The sequence below is a fragment of the Rhinolophus sinicus genome, linkage group LG05, assembly GCF_036562045.2.
Source record: "Rhinolophus sinicus isolate RSC01 linkage group LG05, ASM3656204v1, whole genome shotgun sequence".
Taxonomy (NCBI): domain Eukaryota; kingdom Metazoa; phylum Chordata; class Mammalia; order Chiroptera; family Rhinolophidae; genus Rhinolophus; species Rhinolophus sinicus.
The window spans coordinates 96,459,396-96,475,225 of NC_133755.1; the positions used below are offsets into that span (position 1 = coordinate 96,459,396).

The window sequence follows — 15,830 nt, forward strand, 5'->3', positions numbered from 1 at the left end:
TTTTCTTGACGAGGCATCCCTTCTATCTCTGACAGCTCTATTAGAAAGGCCTTTTTTCCAATGAGACAACATCTGTCTCCGTAACATCCCCCTCCTAGGGGGCCTTACAGAGTCAATTTGATCTTGTTTCCCTCCCAATTTCTAAAGACAGCTCTCATGTCTCTCAGAGTTTTCTCTTCCTGAGCTAGTCATCTCAGGACATCACCATTTTCTTTAGTGTTACACATATGTCATGTGTTCCAGTCAACTCAGCTAGCTATGTGCTTGGCAACATGCTGAAGAAAGGATGTTTGGCTCTTCTTAAACGTAAGCATGTTTAGCCTTCCTCAAGGAGCCTGAAGTATGTATAGTTGTTTTGTGGTTTTGTGTTTTTGTGTTTGTTTGTTTTTTGGTGGGGTTTTTTCGTTTGTTTGTTTGTTTATTTGTCTTTATTTTCTTGGGATGAGAAAGTGACAGGGAAGGTAATCAGCAGTGGATGATTTTCTTAATCTTGTGAAAGTATTTTTTTAGTGCCAGAAGAGAAATGAAGAAATTTCAATTCAATCTCTAATCCCAAAAGAAAACATCATGAAATAAATTACACAACTCACAACTAAGCTTAGCACTTAAGAAATAAAAATATTAAGACATCTTCAGGGAGTTCTGGCCAACTCCAGGGGACACCTAAGCCCTTTTTATTTAAGGATATTGGAGATAGTGGGCCTGAATTGTGAAGGAAAAAAAAATCCTATATATCCCAAACTTAAGCTCCTTTATGTAAGGTTGAAATTAAACTTTAAAGCTTAAACTCTATAAGTGAGTACCATTCCCAGGCTCAAAGAAAAAGAACATACTTGTCAGGTCTTATCCACCAGTTAAGTAAGCAAGAACAGTCTGTATTGACACAAAAGTTGAAAAGAGTGAAGAAAACTTTCACTAGCAACCATGTAGACTGAAAAAAAAACCAAAAAATAAAACAGGCAAGTTTTCACTTCTTTAGCAAACAAATGAAACCATGCATGATGCATTACTTGTATGAGTCTATATTAAATTACTTACATTCATTTAACATTAAGTAGGAAATTAAAGAATCAAATCAGTTGTCAATATTTACGTATTGTATTTCACAAGTTGCAATGGCACTAAACCAAATGCTGCAGGAGATACGGACATCAAAGCATTCATTGCAGTCATTTGACGACATTTTTATGAATTTTTAGGTTCAGCACATAGATTAGTAATTCAAATAACAGAAACCAGAGGCAACTGTTTCTAATAACAAGTTGCAAATGTGAGCTGCAGTAACTATGTGTGAATAATTAATTAGGGAACATGCAAATGTCTGGGAAGAAATTTGGTAAATTTTTATTTCAGTAATTTCTGGTTTTCTTGAGTTGTGGATTGTGGGAGATCTGTAGGGAGACAGCATGAGATCATGGGAAACACTCAGGATGGATGTCGGGGAGCCTAGCTCAGTCTTCTCTTGATTACCAGCTGGAAGTGTGGATTTAGAGCAGGCATTTCGGGGGTCCAGCCTCTGCATATTCGTCTATAGATTGATAAGAGTTAAACTGGATGCTTTCTAAGGCTCCTGCTAGAATAATGATATTTTACCCTGTTGTCCATTTACTGTGCCATTTGAAATCATTGTTTATGTTGTACTTCCATATGATCTCATTTCTTCTCTTTATGTTTTAGCAACTCGTTCGTTTTTAAAAGTCAACAGTTGAATACAACGTATCTTAAAAAGCACAAGAGTCCTAAGCTTCGAGTCTCCATTCCCCATACTAAGTAGAAAAATATGAATTGTCTCACAGGGAGAAATATAAGGAAATAGTTCATTTATCTCCAGAAGCTCTATTCCCGTATGTAAAAATCAGAGTGTAGAAGTAAAGAAAAAAATATCTTTACCTTCAAAACCTCTACTTGGATGTGATTGACTTGGGTCTCTCCTGTTGGGTGTATGACGATTGTATCCTTAGCTTCCTTTTCTAGTGAGCTGGACTGAAGTGAAATGGGATCACCAGGACCCATTTCTCGTTGGGACCTCAAAGTAAGTGGCTGAGAAGAGCAGGAGGAACGTATCCTTAGGTGATGGATAGGCAGCACCTCTCCCAACCTGGCAGCGATTTAGGGCAATCATAAACACATTTCTCCAAAGTTGAGTTTCACAGAGCAAACATCCCATGAGATGCACCACGAAAGTGTCTCGTAATCATCCCTGACTATTACACTCCTCTTGAAGTACGGCTAACACACATTAGTGTGTCAAAGGCTCCCAGAACCATTTGAATGGAACCATTTTTGAATGGAAGGAATTCTTAGTCCCATGTTTTCCAAACTTGATCCCAGAGACGTTTCTTTTTTCTCAGACTACTAATTAACATCCCATGGAACTAAAGAAATGCTGAGGAAATCCATCATCTGCCTTTTCCTAGGAAGGAGAGCAGACATGGTAGTTAGGTGTTATTTCTTGGCCCTAAGGGAACACATCCAACTCTCTGGCTGCAGCTAAGCTGTCTAAAAAATACTAATGTTTTGGACCCATCCCAAACCAATTAAATCAGAAACTCTGGGGTGGGACACACACATTGGTATTTTTTCAAATAAGCTTCCCGGATGATTCTTGTATGTTTCTAGGATTGAGAACCACCAGCTGCAGGAACATAGAACATTCATGAGTGCTGTCAAGGCCTTGCTAATGAGTACATTTCAATGATTTCTAGCCACCAGAGAACTATATGCCTTAATGATGCACCTTCATTAAACTCCATTTTAAAAGTACTTGGGACCGTGGGATAATATACGCTATGTAAAAAATAAGTGCAATCAGCCGGTTTCCCTTTTCCTGTCTTTCCTCAACCAGTCAGGCTGCAAAGGATAGATGCTGTCAAGTTCTGGGAGGATAAGCCCAAGCTGCTTTCCTCGGGTGGCCTATATTCAGGGGTTGTGCTGCTTCCGAGAGATGAAGGGTCTGGCCCTCATAGCTCTGAAAAGAAGTGGGGTGTAGCAAAGAAGCCCCACAATCCTTTGCTGCTGTTCTCCGGTGCCTGTTTCCCATCCTCCTGACCTCCCGGCTGTTCTCATGAGTGCAAGAAGGCACTTTTCCGGCCACCACCAAAAACTGTAGCGGGGAGTTCAGCCTGAGCCTCGGGCTACATTTGGACCTAGCCCTGCAGTTGTTGAATAATCCAGGAGGGAAGGAAAAAGAGGCTTGATTTCACTTTAAATCTTGCCGCGTGCATGCCTCCTGCAGGCCAAAAACCAGAACTGAAGTTGGTGTCAGTGGCATCTGTATGAAAGTTGGGAAATCAAAGATAACGCGATCTCAAACACCCACGGGAATGACGCAGCATAACAAAATAATAGGAATAATAGCCCAAACGATTTCAACCTTTACACACACCAAAAGAAATGGAAGAAGTTTGCCTGTCAAACATTTTCTATGTAGAAAGTTGAAATTTGACAAAATGATATTTGCTTTTACTCTAATTACTTAGGTGATGACAGCAGCAGGCGATTTTCTCTTGGTTTTCAGTCTTCTGGTTTGTAGCATAGTAGTATAAGTTACTTCCAGCTTTTTGTTTCTCAAAAGGAAGTTACAAAAATCCATCCATGGTTGGCAGACACAACTGAGTGACCCCGTCTTCACTGGAAAAAAATCTAATGAGGCTTTCATTTTGTTTTCAACACATATTAAATTAGTGTTTTCTTAGTAGGTGGAATGTGCTGGAACCCAGGCCCAGATCTTGCTAAGATAGGAAGAATTCAGGGGAAGATTCCATAGGAGTTTGCTTTAGGCTTTATTTTAGAAAATTGCTCTTGTGGTTTAATTTAAATTAGTTTAGACAAATCAATTAAAGTAATGATAAAGCATTTCTGAAGGACAACTACAGCAATATGGAAACAGCTTTGTAACATTTCTCTAGCATCCAACAAAGCTAATGAACTGTGAACCATATTTACTTAGATTCAGGAACGTACAATAGTTCTTGTTCCTCTGGTAGAGGTGCATTCAGAATCCTATAGTGACTTCCATTTCAAATAAACCTTGAAGCTTTGGAGATTTTAAAGGTAAACACAAAGTCTTGGCCCCAAGAAAAAATGTTCTTACCCATGGATCAGAAACTTGAAGAGAATTTTGGGAAATTTCTGTTGTATGGAAGTTTCTTGACAGCCCTCCTCATTAATGTCAAGTACAGTCATACAGTGTCCTATCTATAGTTTTTACTTTTCCCCCTGAATGTCATCTAAACTAAATCATAAAGTCTGTAGATTTCTGTGACTGCCTCTTTTCACTTCACATAATAATTCTGAGATTCATCCATGTTTTCGTGTTTATCAATAGGTAACTTCTTTTGATTGCTGATAAGTATCCCAATGAATGGATTCATCACAATTTGTTCATGTAATGGGTTATTGCAAATCTGAGATGGTAACATTAAAAAAAATAGAGGTGATCACTGAAGTGCTGCATGGGTTGAGTAAGGAACCCGGCGAGGTAACTGTATTATTTCCTTTGATAAAAGTGTTATTAGAGCAGTAACAATGCAGTTTACCGTAGGAGTTTAGCAATGTGTCCCCAAAGATACCATATGATAAGTTGGGGTGGGGGAGGGACGTGAGCTCGATGACAGCAGAGTCAGGTAGAGTCACAGCTGGTTGGAAAATGATACCCAAAGTGTAGACTTAAGGGCAGTTGTCAACCTTGAAGGACATCTCTAGTGAGTGCTGCAAGGCTCTCTCATTAATTCCACTCTGCTCAACATGTTAATTGACAATGTGGTTGAAGGCATCGTGGATTTGTAACTTAATGGCTGGCATTAAAATAGAGAGGAAAATTCCTGCACTGGATAGCAGAACCAACGTTCAGAAATACCTTCCTGTGGTAAAAAGCTTAGTTGGTGGGCCAAAATCAATGAGGTGAAATTTAGGGGAGATTAAGGAAGCCGTATCCACTTGCAGTATACTGAGAAAGGGATCCGAGTCACGAGTAATTCTTAGGGAAATGCCTTACCAAATCAGTTAAGTCTAAACTAAACAAGCAAGGGTCAAAATGTAGAGTTTGGATCATAGCTGGTCAGGCTTAAAAGGTATATTTACCTTCAACTATTTCTCTCTCTCTCTCTCTCTCTCTCTCTCTCTCTCTCTCTCAAAAAGTAGAGCTTTACCTCTGTGTCCAGCAAATTGTTACTACCTTCCTGAACTAGGCCCATTTGAAGAAATGGTTTATGCTGCAGAAAGATGCTCTAGAGAATGTTAATTGAGAGGTCCAGCAAAGTAGGAGTTTTTAAAACCATGAATAAAATTAAGGAGGTGATTGTTAAATACAAGTTACATTTTCTCTAACATCAGGTGCCATAAACTATAGCAGTCTGGTGAGTATTTTCTCAGCAGGTGACTGTATTGCTCACAGTCAGTTGTCAGAATCTTCTTGTCCCTCAGTGTGAAATTAGCAATAGGAAAATGAAATCAATGAGCTGGAATCGACAGAGAAAATTTAGGACTGATTCCTAGTAGCTGGGGGTGGGGAGAGTGAATTAACTAAAACAAGAGCACAAGAATAGTCTTTGACTAATGGTGGTGATTACATGACTCTATGTATTTGTCAAAATTCAGTTAACTACATAATAAAAAGGGTAAAGATTACCGTATGTAAATTCAAACTCAATACCTGATTTAAAAAAAAAAAATCTCATCACAAGGAATTTGTTTAGGGACTAATTCAATGTAATTTAAAAGTCCAGAGTTTCTCAAATCTGTCTCGTTCCTCAGCTTTGATTATTAAAGCATGTTTCTCTGTTCCATCTCACTACTTTCTCATCTTCTATGACTTTTCAAAGATTACCTAACAACTCCAGTACCTCAGAAACACATGCCTGTGTTTTCTTTATCCTGAAATAGGAGTTTCCTATACTTAAATAGTCTCAACTACATTAATTATGCTATTGCCAGTTTTAAAGATTAAATACTTTAAAAAGAAAGCAAAGTATCTTAATTACCATTTAATCTTTCATATGCTAACACAGCACTATCTCCCCCAGCCTTGCGCCTGTCTCTGCAATGTTCCTTTTCCTCATTCTTGAAATACAACTTTAAACTAAATCCTAGCCTGGGCATCAGAGATTCCCAAATGAAACCAAGGAAACTTTAGTCTTTTTTAAACTTTTCCATACCTGGAGTCCCCACCCGTTCTCCCCCGAGGCTGCTGCCTCCTGCAGGTGACTAATACCCAAAAGCTGGCAGCAGTCTTTGTCAAGTAGAGTGTAGGTCGATGTCAGTAGGGCCCCATCTCAGCCTTGTTTGGTTTGTGATTTGTTTCCACTTTGTTTTAACACTGTTTGTATTTTTTTAAAGATTAGAGTATAATTGTGATTACCTACTTATAGTCAGAACCCAAACCACAAATTTTTAAAGATACATATAGCATCTTATTTGCCACTTGCATTAAAATCTGATATCGTTCACTGTCATTTATGCTCTAAGGCCACCCACTCCTCATCCTCATATCCATGACTGAGATCTTACCCTCACCTGTCTGTTTTCTTCCCATTGTCTTCTCTGGGTTCTCGTTTTACATTTTTGGAGGGAATGTTGTTCCTTTCTCCTCAGAATTCTATTCAGTCCTCTTGTCACATTGACAAATGTTTATATCCTTTGGCAGGAGCGCATCTTTTTCAGTATCTTAATCGAGGGGTCAGGAAAATTAACTCCTTTTTTTCAGTATTGTTCAAGGAGCTTTGAAAGGTGAGTCGACTTTTGATTGGCTGACAAGAAGAGGTAGGGCAAAGGTACACAAATAGGAAGAGCCATCATAGGTTTGGGAATGGAGAGGAAATACCCCTGAGATAAGCTTTTCAAAACATAAAGCAATAGGACATAAGAGTACAAAGGGAGAGGACCGAGGCCTGGGAAATGCAAGTACATTAAAAATCTGATATAACATCTGCATCCTCTGCCAGTGTTCAGCAACATTTTTTTTAAATGTGGCATGAAGATGACACATCTAGCACAATGCTAGTTGTCTCTTTCATGTGTCTTGTTGAGAATAAACTTTTAGATGAATTTGAATTTAGAAGAACTTCTAGAGTTGGATTATACACATCACCCATCATGGTTACTATTTAACTCTGGTAATATTTGCTTGTGAAATGTTCTCTGATGTTAATCTGATGGAAATATATGCAAATGTCAAGCATGACTTAAATACGGTGTTTGAAACCTCTGTATTAAAGACATTCTTTGGGGGGAAAAAAAAGAAAAATAGTATTTATTTTCTAAAGACAAAAACAATCTTCATTATCAAAGATTTTAGAGATTTGACTATAGTGGATTGCCTTACAGATGGCCTTAGTTTATTTTCTGTCTAGGACTGAAAATCAGCCATACTTCTGTTTTTCTTTTCTTTTTCTATATATTCTACATTAGTCCTTTTCTCTTTTTTGTATGTCACTCTGAGTGATATAACACGTCTATTTTTCTGGAGTGGTTGGGGCTAACAGAATAGCATGATGTTCCTAGATTTTGAATCATCCTGTGATTTCATACTTTTTTCTGTGCTATTCTAATATAATATTAGAATATTTTAATTGTTTGGATTCATAAACCTCACTGAAAACTACTAGAACAGAGGCTATCCATCCTTTGCATTTAGTATTATCCTATGCATATTTTTTGATGTACAGATAATGTTAAACTAACAAAATTTACATAATATTTTTCATGTCAAGAGATATCACTTCAAGTAGTTACTTTTCATTTTTGTTGTTGTTAATTTTTATTTTATTTTATTGGGGAATATTGGGGAACAGTGTGTTTCTCCAGGGCCCATCAGCTCCAAGTCCTTGTCTTTCAATCTAGTTGTGGAGGGAGCAGCTCAGCTCCAAGTCCAGTTACCGTTTTCAATCCTTAGTTGTAGGGGGCACAGCCCACCATCCCATGCAGGAATTGAACCAACAACCTTGTTGTTGAGAGCTCGCGCTCTAACCAACTGAGCCATCTGGCCGCCCCAAGTAGTTACTCTTCTTATGTTGCATATACCACAATAAGTTTCAGACTTCTCTGTTGAGCTCAGAGGTCTTTCAGCTTCCATAATCTTCTGTCCACATCCTGGGTTTTAAGAAGAGCACACTAAGCATTTGTACGGGTGAATTAAAGCTTAGAGTTAGAAAGAATCTTGCAGATGTTCTAGTCAGACCATTGTCATCTCACAAGGCTAAATAACTTCCCCAAATCACAAAGTGCTTCTGGTCAGAGCCCTTGTGAAGGCTTGGTACACCTGGTTCTCACTGCAGGGCAAAGCTGACAATGCAAACTGCTAATGATCAGATACGTATTTTAGAAGCAAGAAAGGCCATCAGCCAAGAAGGGATACCAGCTTAAGAATCTCTCTTTACGGTGGCAACTCTTCTCAAGATGGAGAATTAAAGCATTTATATTGACCTCTCCACTTTGTACTTGACTTTTAAAATCTTGGTCTTAGACCAGAAAGTGAATAGGAATAATTAACATCTTCCAGGCCTACAAGTCTACCCAAAGAACACAGAGAAACTAAGCTAATGTGATTTCTCAAAGAAAAGGACTAAAACACATCCTCAGAAGAACATAAGCACAAAGGCAATACAGAATATCAGATTTCTCAGGAAAATGTTTTCACTTCTCTGAGAATTAGTTTCTTCATCTGTAAAATGGAAATAATAATACCTGCTTCTTAGTGCTGATACCAGGATTCTATGAGGTGATACAGAATAAAGCACTTAGAACAGGGCCTGGCATATGCTCAAGACTTAAATATTGGCTGTTCACTTTAATTATTAACATGGTGAAACTAAATTCTGCATACTCAGCAGTAGGTAAAGAGGGCAGTCACAACCGAGAGGGCTTGGTAATACAGAGGAAAATAAAATTCATCTAATGGTACAAGAAGCCATAAACAGGAATAAGGCATGAGAAAAGAGGCAGGTTGTACCCAGGGCCACCTGCACATCAGTGGATGGCTTCACTCAGCTCTTTTTGTGGGTGCGGCTATGATTGATTCTTCCACCACTCAGATCAATTCCATTTGTTGTCCAGACTCCCAGATCGATCCTAAAGCATATGGATTCTCCTCTAGTTATCTCATTGTGGAAATGGAGCTAAAATCAGTATTCCTGCTCAGAGGGCAAGGCACTGCCAAAATGATATCCATATGCTTTATTATGATGATGTCTGATATTACAAATTCTGGTGTACATAGTTGCCCAAGCACTGACCGTTCTTGTGTTCTAAATAATTGGAGACTGCAGTATTTTTTCCTTTTTTGTATGTTAATTGTGACCTAGACATAGGGAAAGCTTTGTGAAATGTCCAGATGAAAGATGCGAGCATCCTGTAGAGTATAATGAGCGACATGCAGAAAATGTTACCCTTACCATAAATATCCCATAGCCAACAATATGTATCATTTATTAAACAGTTATTATAGGTCTGGCATCATTATCCTGACCCTTTGCATGGATTAATAGAAACAACAATTTTTTGTGGTAGATCCTATTGTTATCCCCACTGAGGAATATCAGTAAGTTGCCTGAGACCCTAAATCTCTCATTTGCATTGTTCTTAAAATCTTATTACTTTTGTTCCTAAAGATTACATACCCTAAGATGGTTAACCAACTAGGTGAAATATTATGGAGGGTCATTCTATCTGATTTAAAAACTGCTAATGTCATAACAACTATTGCAACCTAGAACTTGTAAGCAGTTAATAGTTTTTGGGGTTTTCTTATGTACACTGTATATACCATGTTATACACTGTATATACCATATATATTGTAACATATGCATAAAATATGTCAAGCATGTGTTTCTTTATTTTTATAAGTATGAGTTGTAGGGAGACCCCTGGCAGACTGTCACTTCAGAAACAGTTGATCAAATGAATATCTGGGTGACATCTCTTCACAAGAAGAGTGAATCTGCAATTATGTATTTGCTCAACTAGAAATGACATTTATCAAGGTTGGAAGGGCTACCTATGCTGAGACTGCCCTGACACTCCCTACATTTGCTCATTAGTTATGATTACTAGTTAGTTAGTTAGCTGCTAAAACCCAAACATAGAGTGGTTTACATAAGACAGAATTTTACTTTTCTCTCATTTAGGAGACTGGAGTTGAGTGGGTTCCTTCCATCTTGTTCTGTCCCCACCACCAAGGTGATTATCCTTATCTGCCTAGCTGTGGAACTATTTTGAGAGGAAATAAAGGGCACTCAATTTCCTTTTAGGCAGGTGGTAATCACATATATGCAACACTTCCCTTCATGTTCTACTCTGAGAGGGTTAGTCCCATGTTCAAAGCTAGCTACGATGGAACCTTGGAAATGTAGTCTCCAGCTGGATGGCCCAGACAAAACTACATTACTATGAAGAAGAGAAGAACGAAGTCAGAGAAGCAGCCATCAGGCACACTCAGCCAATTTTGATTTAGTCTTGTATGATCTATGCCCATACAAGTGCGGATGCCATCCTCGAAAATGAGATGATTCCCATACATAGAAAGTTGTATGTTCTGACTTTCTTAATGAGATAGAGAATCAAAGTCAAGTCATGAGTTAAACATGCAGACTTGCAAGCCTACCAATGACAAGTCTTCTTCCAAATGTGTCCTAAATTTCTTACGGTCAAAAGCAATAGATTGACTTGTATTCTATCTTGCATAATGCTTGACACCACTTAGGCACATAAGAAATGCCTGTTGAATTGAATGATCTGGATAAAATGGGGGATTTATTATCCTATATCATGCTGTAAGCTGTTCATCTCTTTCTCATTTCCAGTTTGATCACTCATGGCTTTGGGACTCCAGCAATATGTGCAGCCCTAAGCACTTTCCAAACAGTCCTCAGTGAAATGCTGAACTACTTGGAAAAACACACTACCCACAAAAACGGTGGAGCGGCAGATTCTGGCCAAGGCCATGCCAACTCGGAGAAAGCCCCCCTGCGGAAAACTTCAGAGGCGGCCGTGAAAGAGGGCAAAACAGAAAAGACAGACTAGCTACATCAAACAGAATCTATTTCCAGAGAGTCTTGCTGCTGATATTTTTTCTAATATATATATCATTGAGGGTGATTAATCTTCAGTGGACCGAATCTCTACCCTCCCCTGACCCTCCATAAAAAACAAAAATGGAATTGAAAAATGAAACAAAAAAGGACAAAACCACACAAAAAAAGGGAAAAAAAAAAACAGCAGTGTAACCGTGTGATGACATTGTCACTTTTTTATTTTATGTTATGATAAACTCCTTTTGTGCACGTAATTTATTGTTCTGAATTACATACGTCACAGTTTTTAAGCACTTCTGGACTTTGGAGAGGCAGCACATGCTTTTTCACATCTAACTGACGCACTTTCTTATCCAACTATATAGTTAGGGATCAGAAAGCATGACCAACCTGGAATCCATCACCAGTGCTTACAGCTCCGGTCTTTCTTGACTTAATTCCCCAGTGACAAAAGAGTGCCTCTTTCCATTAACTAGACCAATCTGGCAATCAATCCGTCAATAAATGCTTTGGGAACTGAAAAGGGCAGTCATGAATCTTTGTCTTGAGAACTGACAGAAATTCTAAAATTTTGGTCACCCATCGCCCACGTAACTGCCAGTGCCTTGGTGGTATTTAAAAATTCCAGAAAACTCTGTTCCCTCTGTGTATGACTATTCTCACCCCACCCTAGGTCGCTTTTTATTTTTCCCTGATAGGTAAGAAGAGACTCAGCATAATACTGAAGAGATAAGAGATGAACTTTTCTATCCATTCTCCTCTCTCACACCAAACCTAACACTTCAAGGAAACAGACTGCACGTAATAGGGTCAGGGCAGGATGGGTACAGGTAAAGGTAGATTTGCCACTCCTGGGCTCCCAATGGAAAGTGGTAGTGTGGTACTGCCTGGAAAAGCACAGGACTAGGAACAGTCATCTTTGCAGGAAGCTCTGCCTCTCAGAGACAGGAGTGGAGCCCAGGGGATTAGTGGAGGCCCCTTGAAGTGCGGGTGGCCAATGACTGAAAGATAAAAATGAGACCCCTTATTTTTCTACCTTTATGCTTCTTCTACCTGCCTGATAGCTGTGCTCTAAACCTTTAGAAACACAGAAGCATTCAGGTCTGTGTTCAATAAAAAAAAAAAAAACCCAGAATGATCAGAGAAGACTTTTGCTTTTAAGATGCTTCCTTTTTTCATAGCTTGTTCTTATAGCTTTATTGTCCTTTAGTTAAGACACTGAAAACAAGAGGGCCAGGGGCTAATTGAATAACAGTTCAGTCCATGTAAACCTGAAAGTGTCAAGAAATCTGACTGGTACCGCATTGTTCCAACCTTCCTACTGTTAGCAATTTTCAAACTTCTAAGTAAATAAAGATACAGGTCATCATCTATTAAAAAATATTTTAATAATGTTTGGACTCCCAACACTGAGTTTAGCATGAAAATACTGTCTTCTTGTTAACATATTTTAATTATTTTAAAAAAGTTGCCACCACATTATAACCCCCATGGGGAATATTAGTATTATTTTTAATTGAGAAGAAATTGCTCAAGATTTTCCATGTAGAGATCACAAAAAACATTTTTCATGTAGAGAACACAAAAAACATTTTTGTCTAATAATTCTTAAAATTATTTGACCTTTATCTCCAGTCTTGTACAGAAAAGAGGAACCATAACCAGTGAAAACCTAAATTTTCTAGACTAAATCCAATTAACAGAAGACACTACTAAGGAATTCTATAATAAAGGGTTTTTATAGTTACACAGTAGAAGAGCTTAAAATAAAGAAATGAATTGTGATTTCATGTGTTTATCTAGATCCATTTTTAAACTTTTACCATTATTCAAGGCTTCACATTTTTTAGAAATAAAGTAGAATAAAGCCGAGATTCTGCTGCAGTTCTAAGTTTCATGACAAAATAAATTATTTCATTTTACATGAAATTTCCCATATTGTAAAATATACACATGAAAAATGATGAATATTTCAGTTTCATATGTAGTAGGAAAGCTATATACAGATAATGTGGGCCACTAATATTTCCTTAATGAAGTTTCCACATTAACTTTCTTTTATTCCTTTTATTATTAACAATACATATGTATTTAATATGGCATTTTAATATGCATATCTGCTAGGTACTTAATATAGTTATATACCATGTCAAATGTTCACCAATATTCAGATGAAAAATTAGACCTGGCTTATCGTACCGGCTTACTTCTCCACCCATAGTTGTGATTAGTTGGGTTCGGAACACCTCATTGGGTGTTATTATATATTAGCCTTGGAAACAAAAATATAACTATAATTACAGTGCACATTATTTACCAGGATTTTTGGGTGTCTTAGCCTTAAAGGGACAGCACCCATCATTTAACTTAACCAGCCATTAGGACATAAATGAATTGATGGACTGGTCATGTTTAGAGTCATTATTTATTATCATATTCTAATAGACATTGTTAACATGCCAACTTTTGCCTTGTATATAATAGGTACTCAACACTTTTTAAATAAATGAGTAAATGAATGTGTGTGTGTTCTTCGTCCAAAATGGGCCAAAGGACTTTTTACTTTTTATTTTTTATTTTTTTTAATATTCAGTCCTTCAATCTGGCTTGCTTCTTCCATGGTAATTTATGGATAATTCTTTTTATTTGAGTAACAAATATCTCCACTATATCACATTAGTTGCAAGTAGATATAGTTAATATAAAACAATAAATAAAATAAGATGGTATCAGAATTTCAACAACAGTAAAGTTATAATCATTAGTAGCATAGTTTATAGTAAAGGAAGGTAGTTCACAAAAATCTACCTGATTTTCAGTGTTATAATAAGTAGGTTACAATAAGTAAAGCAATGAAAAAGCTTTTCAGATTAACTATTACTTGCCCAGAAAAATTGTCCAAACCTCTCATACTTACCCAAAATTAATAATGACAATTAGTGTAAGATTTTTATGTTTAACCTTGTAGAAGATTAGGTCAAATTCCTAGAAATAGAAGTGTTTGTTTTAAGGCTGTTTCAATAACCAATTTAAATGCCACCTCCATAGCTATTTCATTAGAGTTACCATTTGACTTAAGCTTGATGGTTCTAGAAAAAAAATGAAAACTCTGAATTCACCTTTTTTTTCCCCCTTGGAAAGATCAGAATACTGGGAAGATGCCTCATCTATTCTCCTGCTTTTTTTTTTTTTCCCTGTGATGCTTTAATAACAGCAATTATTCTTTCTGGCTTTGCAGTTCCATTTTTTGAGGGTATATATATTCTCTTCAATGTCCGGAACATAACATGACCTTTTATCTCCTATGAGCATTCTGACCCTAGTGTGACAGTGATAAGAATTTGACCTTCTGTCACCTGGTGCTTTTAAGGTAAATGTGTCAATAAGTTATTCTTGTTAATAATGAATAAAACAGTGTAATTCCATTTCCCAGTATTTTCTTCCTTTTATGCCGCTTTGGAGGCATTTTAGACCAGTGCAATTTTTCAAATGTGCCGTGTCAGGATCCTCTACCCAATGAGCACGCCCTCTCCTTACAAAAGCCAAGACATCATATAAGAGGCAGTGTGGCCAGGTGACTAAGAACATAGACTCTAAAGCCAAATTACCTAGGTTCAAGTCACGGCTCTTTCACTTCCTACTGTGTGACCTTAGGCAAGTGGTTGAACCTCTCTGTGACTCCATTTTTCCTTCTGTGAAATGAAGATAATAATAGACATCTACTCACAGAATTACTGTCAGAATCAAAGAGTTAATGTACCTAAACTGCTAAGAGCAGAACAGGAGCGTGGTTTGTGCTAGTGCTAGCTATTGTCATTAATACTTGGACAAACTATTCTTTTTATCTAGATATCAGTTTCACCTCAGTTTGTTGAACCCTTCCTATATGCCAGGCTCTCTCCTCGAGACTGAAGATAGAGAATGGAATAGAACATTTTTCTTTCAAGTTTCTCACACTGTCCTATGAAGATCCCAGCCATTAGCATATGGTGAGTGACATGATGAAAACATGTACATGTTGCCTCAACACAAACCTAACCAGGGTCCAGGGAATTGGGAGAAGGGCATGAAGGGTAGAAGGTAGGGTGGCAAATCAAGGAAGGGGTTGTGATCAGAGAAAAAAAGGTAAAGGTCAGGGAAAAGGGGATTTTATGGTTCTGGATGAATTAAAAACATTTTGGGCAGGATACTATTTTGTAAACTAACAGATGTACCTTCTATTTCTGGTTATTTCTACCTTTTGGGGGTGGCTAACATTTTGTCTGCACTGCCTCAGGGCAGAAATGAAACCCAACGGAATACAGGCAACAAAACGGTTGAACTTCTGTACTAGTTTTCAGTTTCAAAATTCTAGGCCCTAAGAAGGACTTGAGGTTTAAAAACATATCTGTCAGGACGTTTTTCCTTCCTCCTCACAGATACACACACACACACACACACACACGCACACTGGAGACCAGAAAATAGTCCCTAGATTGGGGAAAGAAGGAGAAAATAACAGATTAATGATAGAAAGCTGAGCTATCATTGTATCTTTCTGAGAAGGGGCCATGTCCTGGGGGTGAGGTTGGGGACAGTGAGAACTATGTCCTCATCCCCAAGAAAAGCCCAGGGAGGACGAACACCCAGCATAGTGCAATAGCAGAAGGGCTGTCTATATGCTGTGTGTCTAGGCAGAAGGTCCCCAGACAGCCTCACGGGGCTTTTCCCAGGGAGTCTCTCTCAACATGGCATGGAGAGATCAGGATGATGTGGGTGCAGGAAGAAAAGAAAGAAGCAGCAATTCCTGCACCCCAGAGGGA

At 38.0% G+C, this 15,830-nt stretch overlaps 1 protein-coding gene across 2 annotated transcripts in view; it reads left to right on the top strand.

The window, feature by feature from the left end:
- Window positions 1-14,426, top strand: part of TFAP2D (transcription factor AP-2 delta) — a 54,425-nt gene extending 39,999 nt beyond the window's left edge. For both annotated transcript variants that reach the window (XM_019734607.2, XM_074333058.1), the window contains one exon: window positions 10,798-14,426. In XM_019734607.2, the coding sequence (XP_019590166.1) occupies window positions 10,798-11,017 (220 nt within the window). In that variant the 3' untranslated portion in view covers window positions 11,018-14,426. The remainder of the gene's footprint in view (window positions 1-10,797) is intronic.
- The last annotated feature ends 1,404 nt before the right edge of the window (window positions 14,427-15,830 follow it).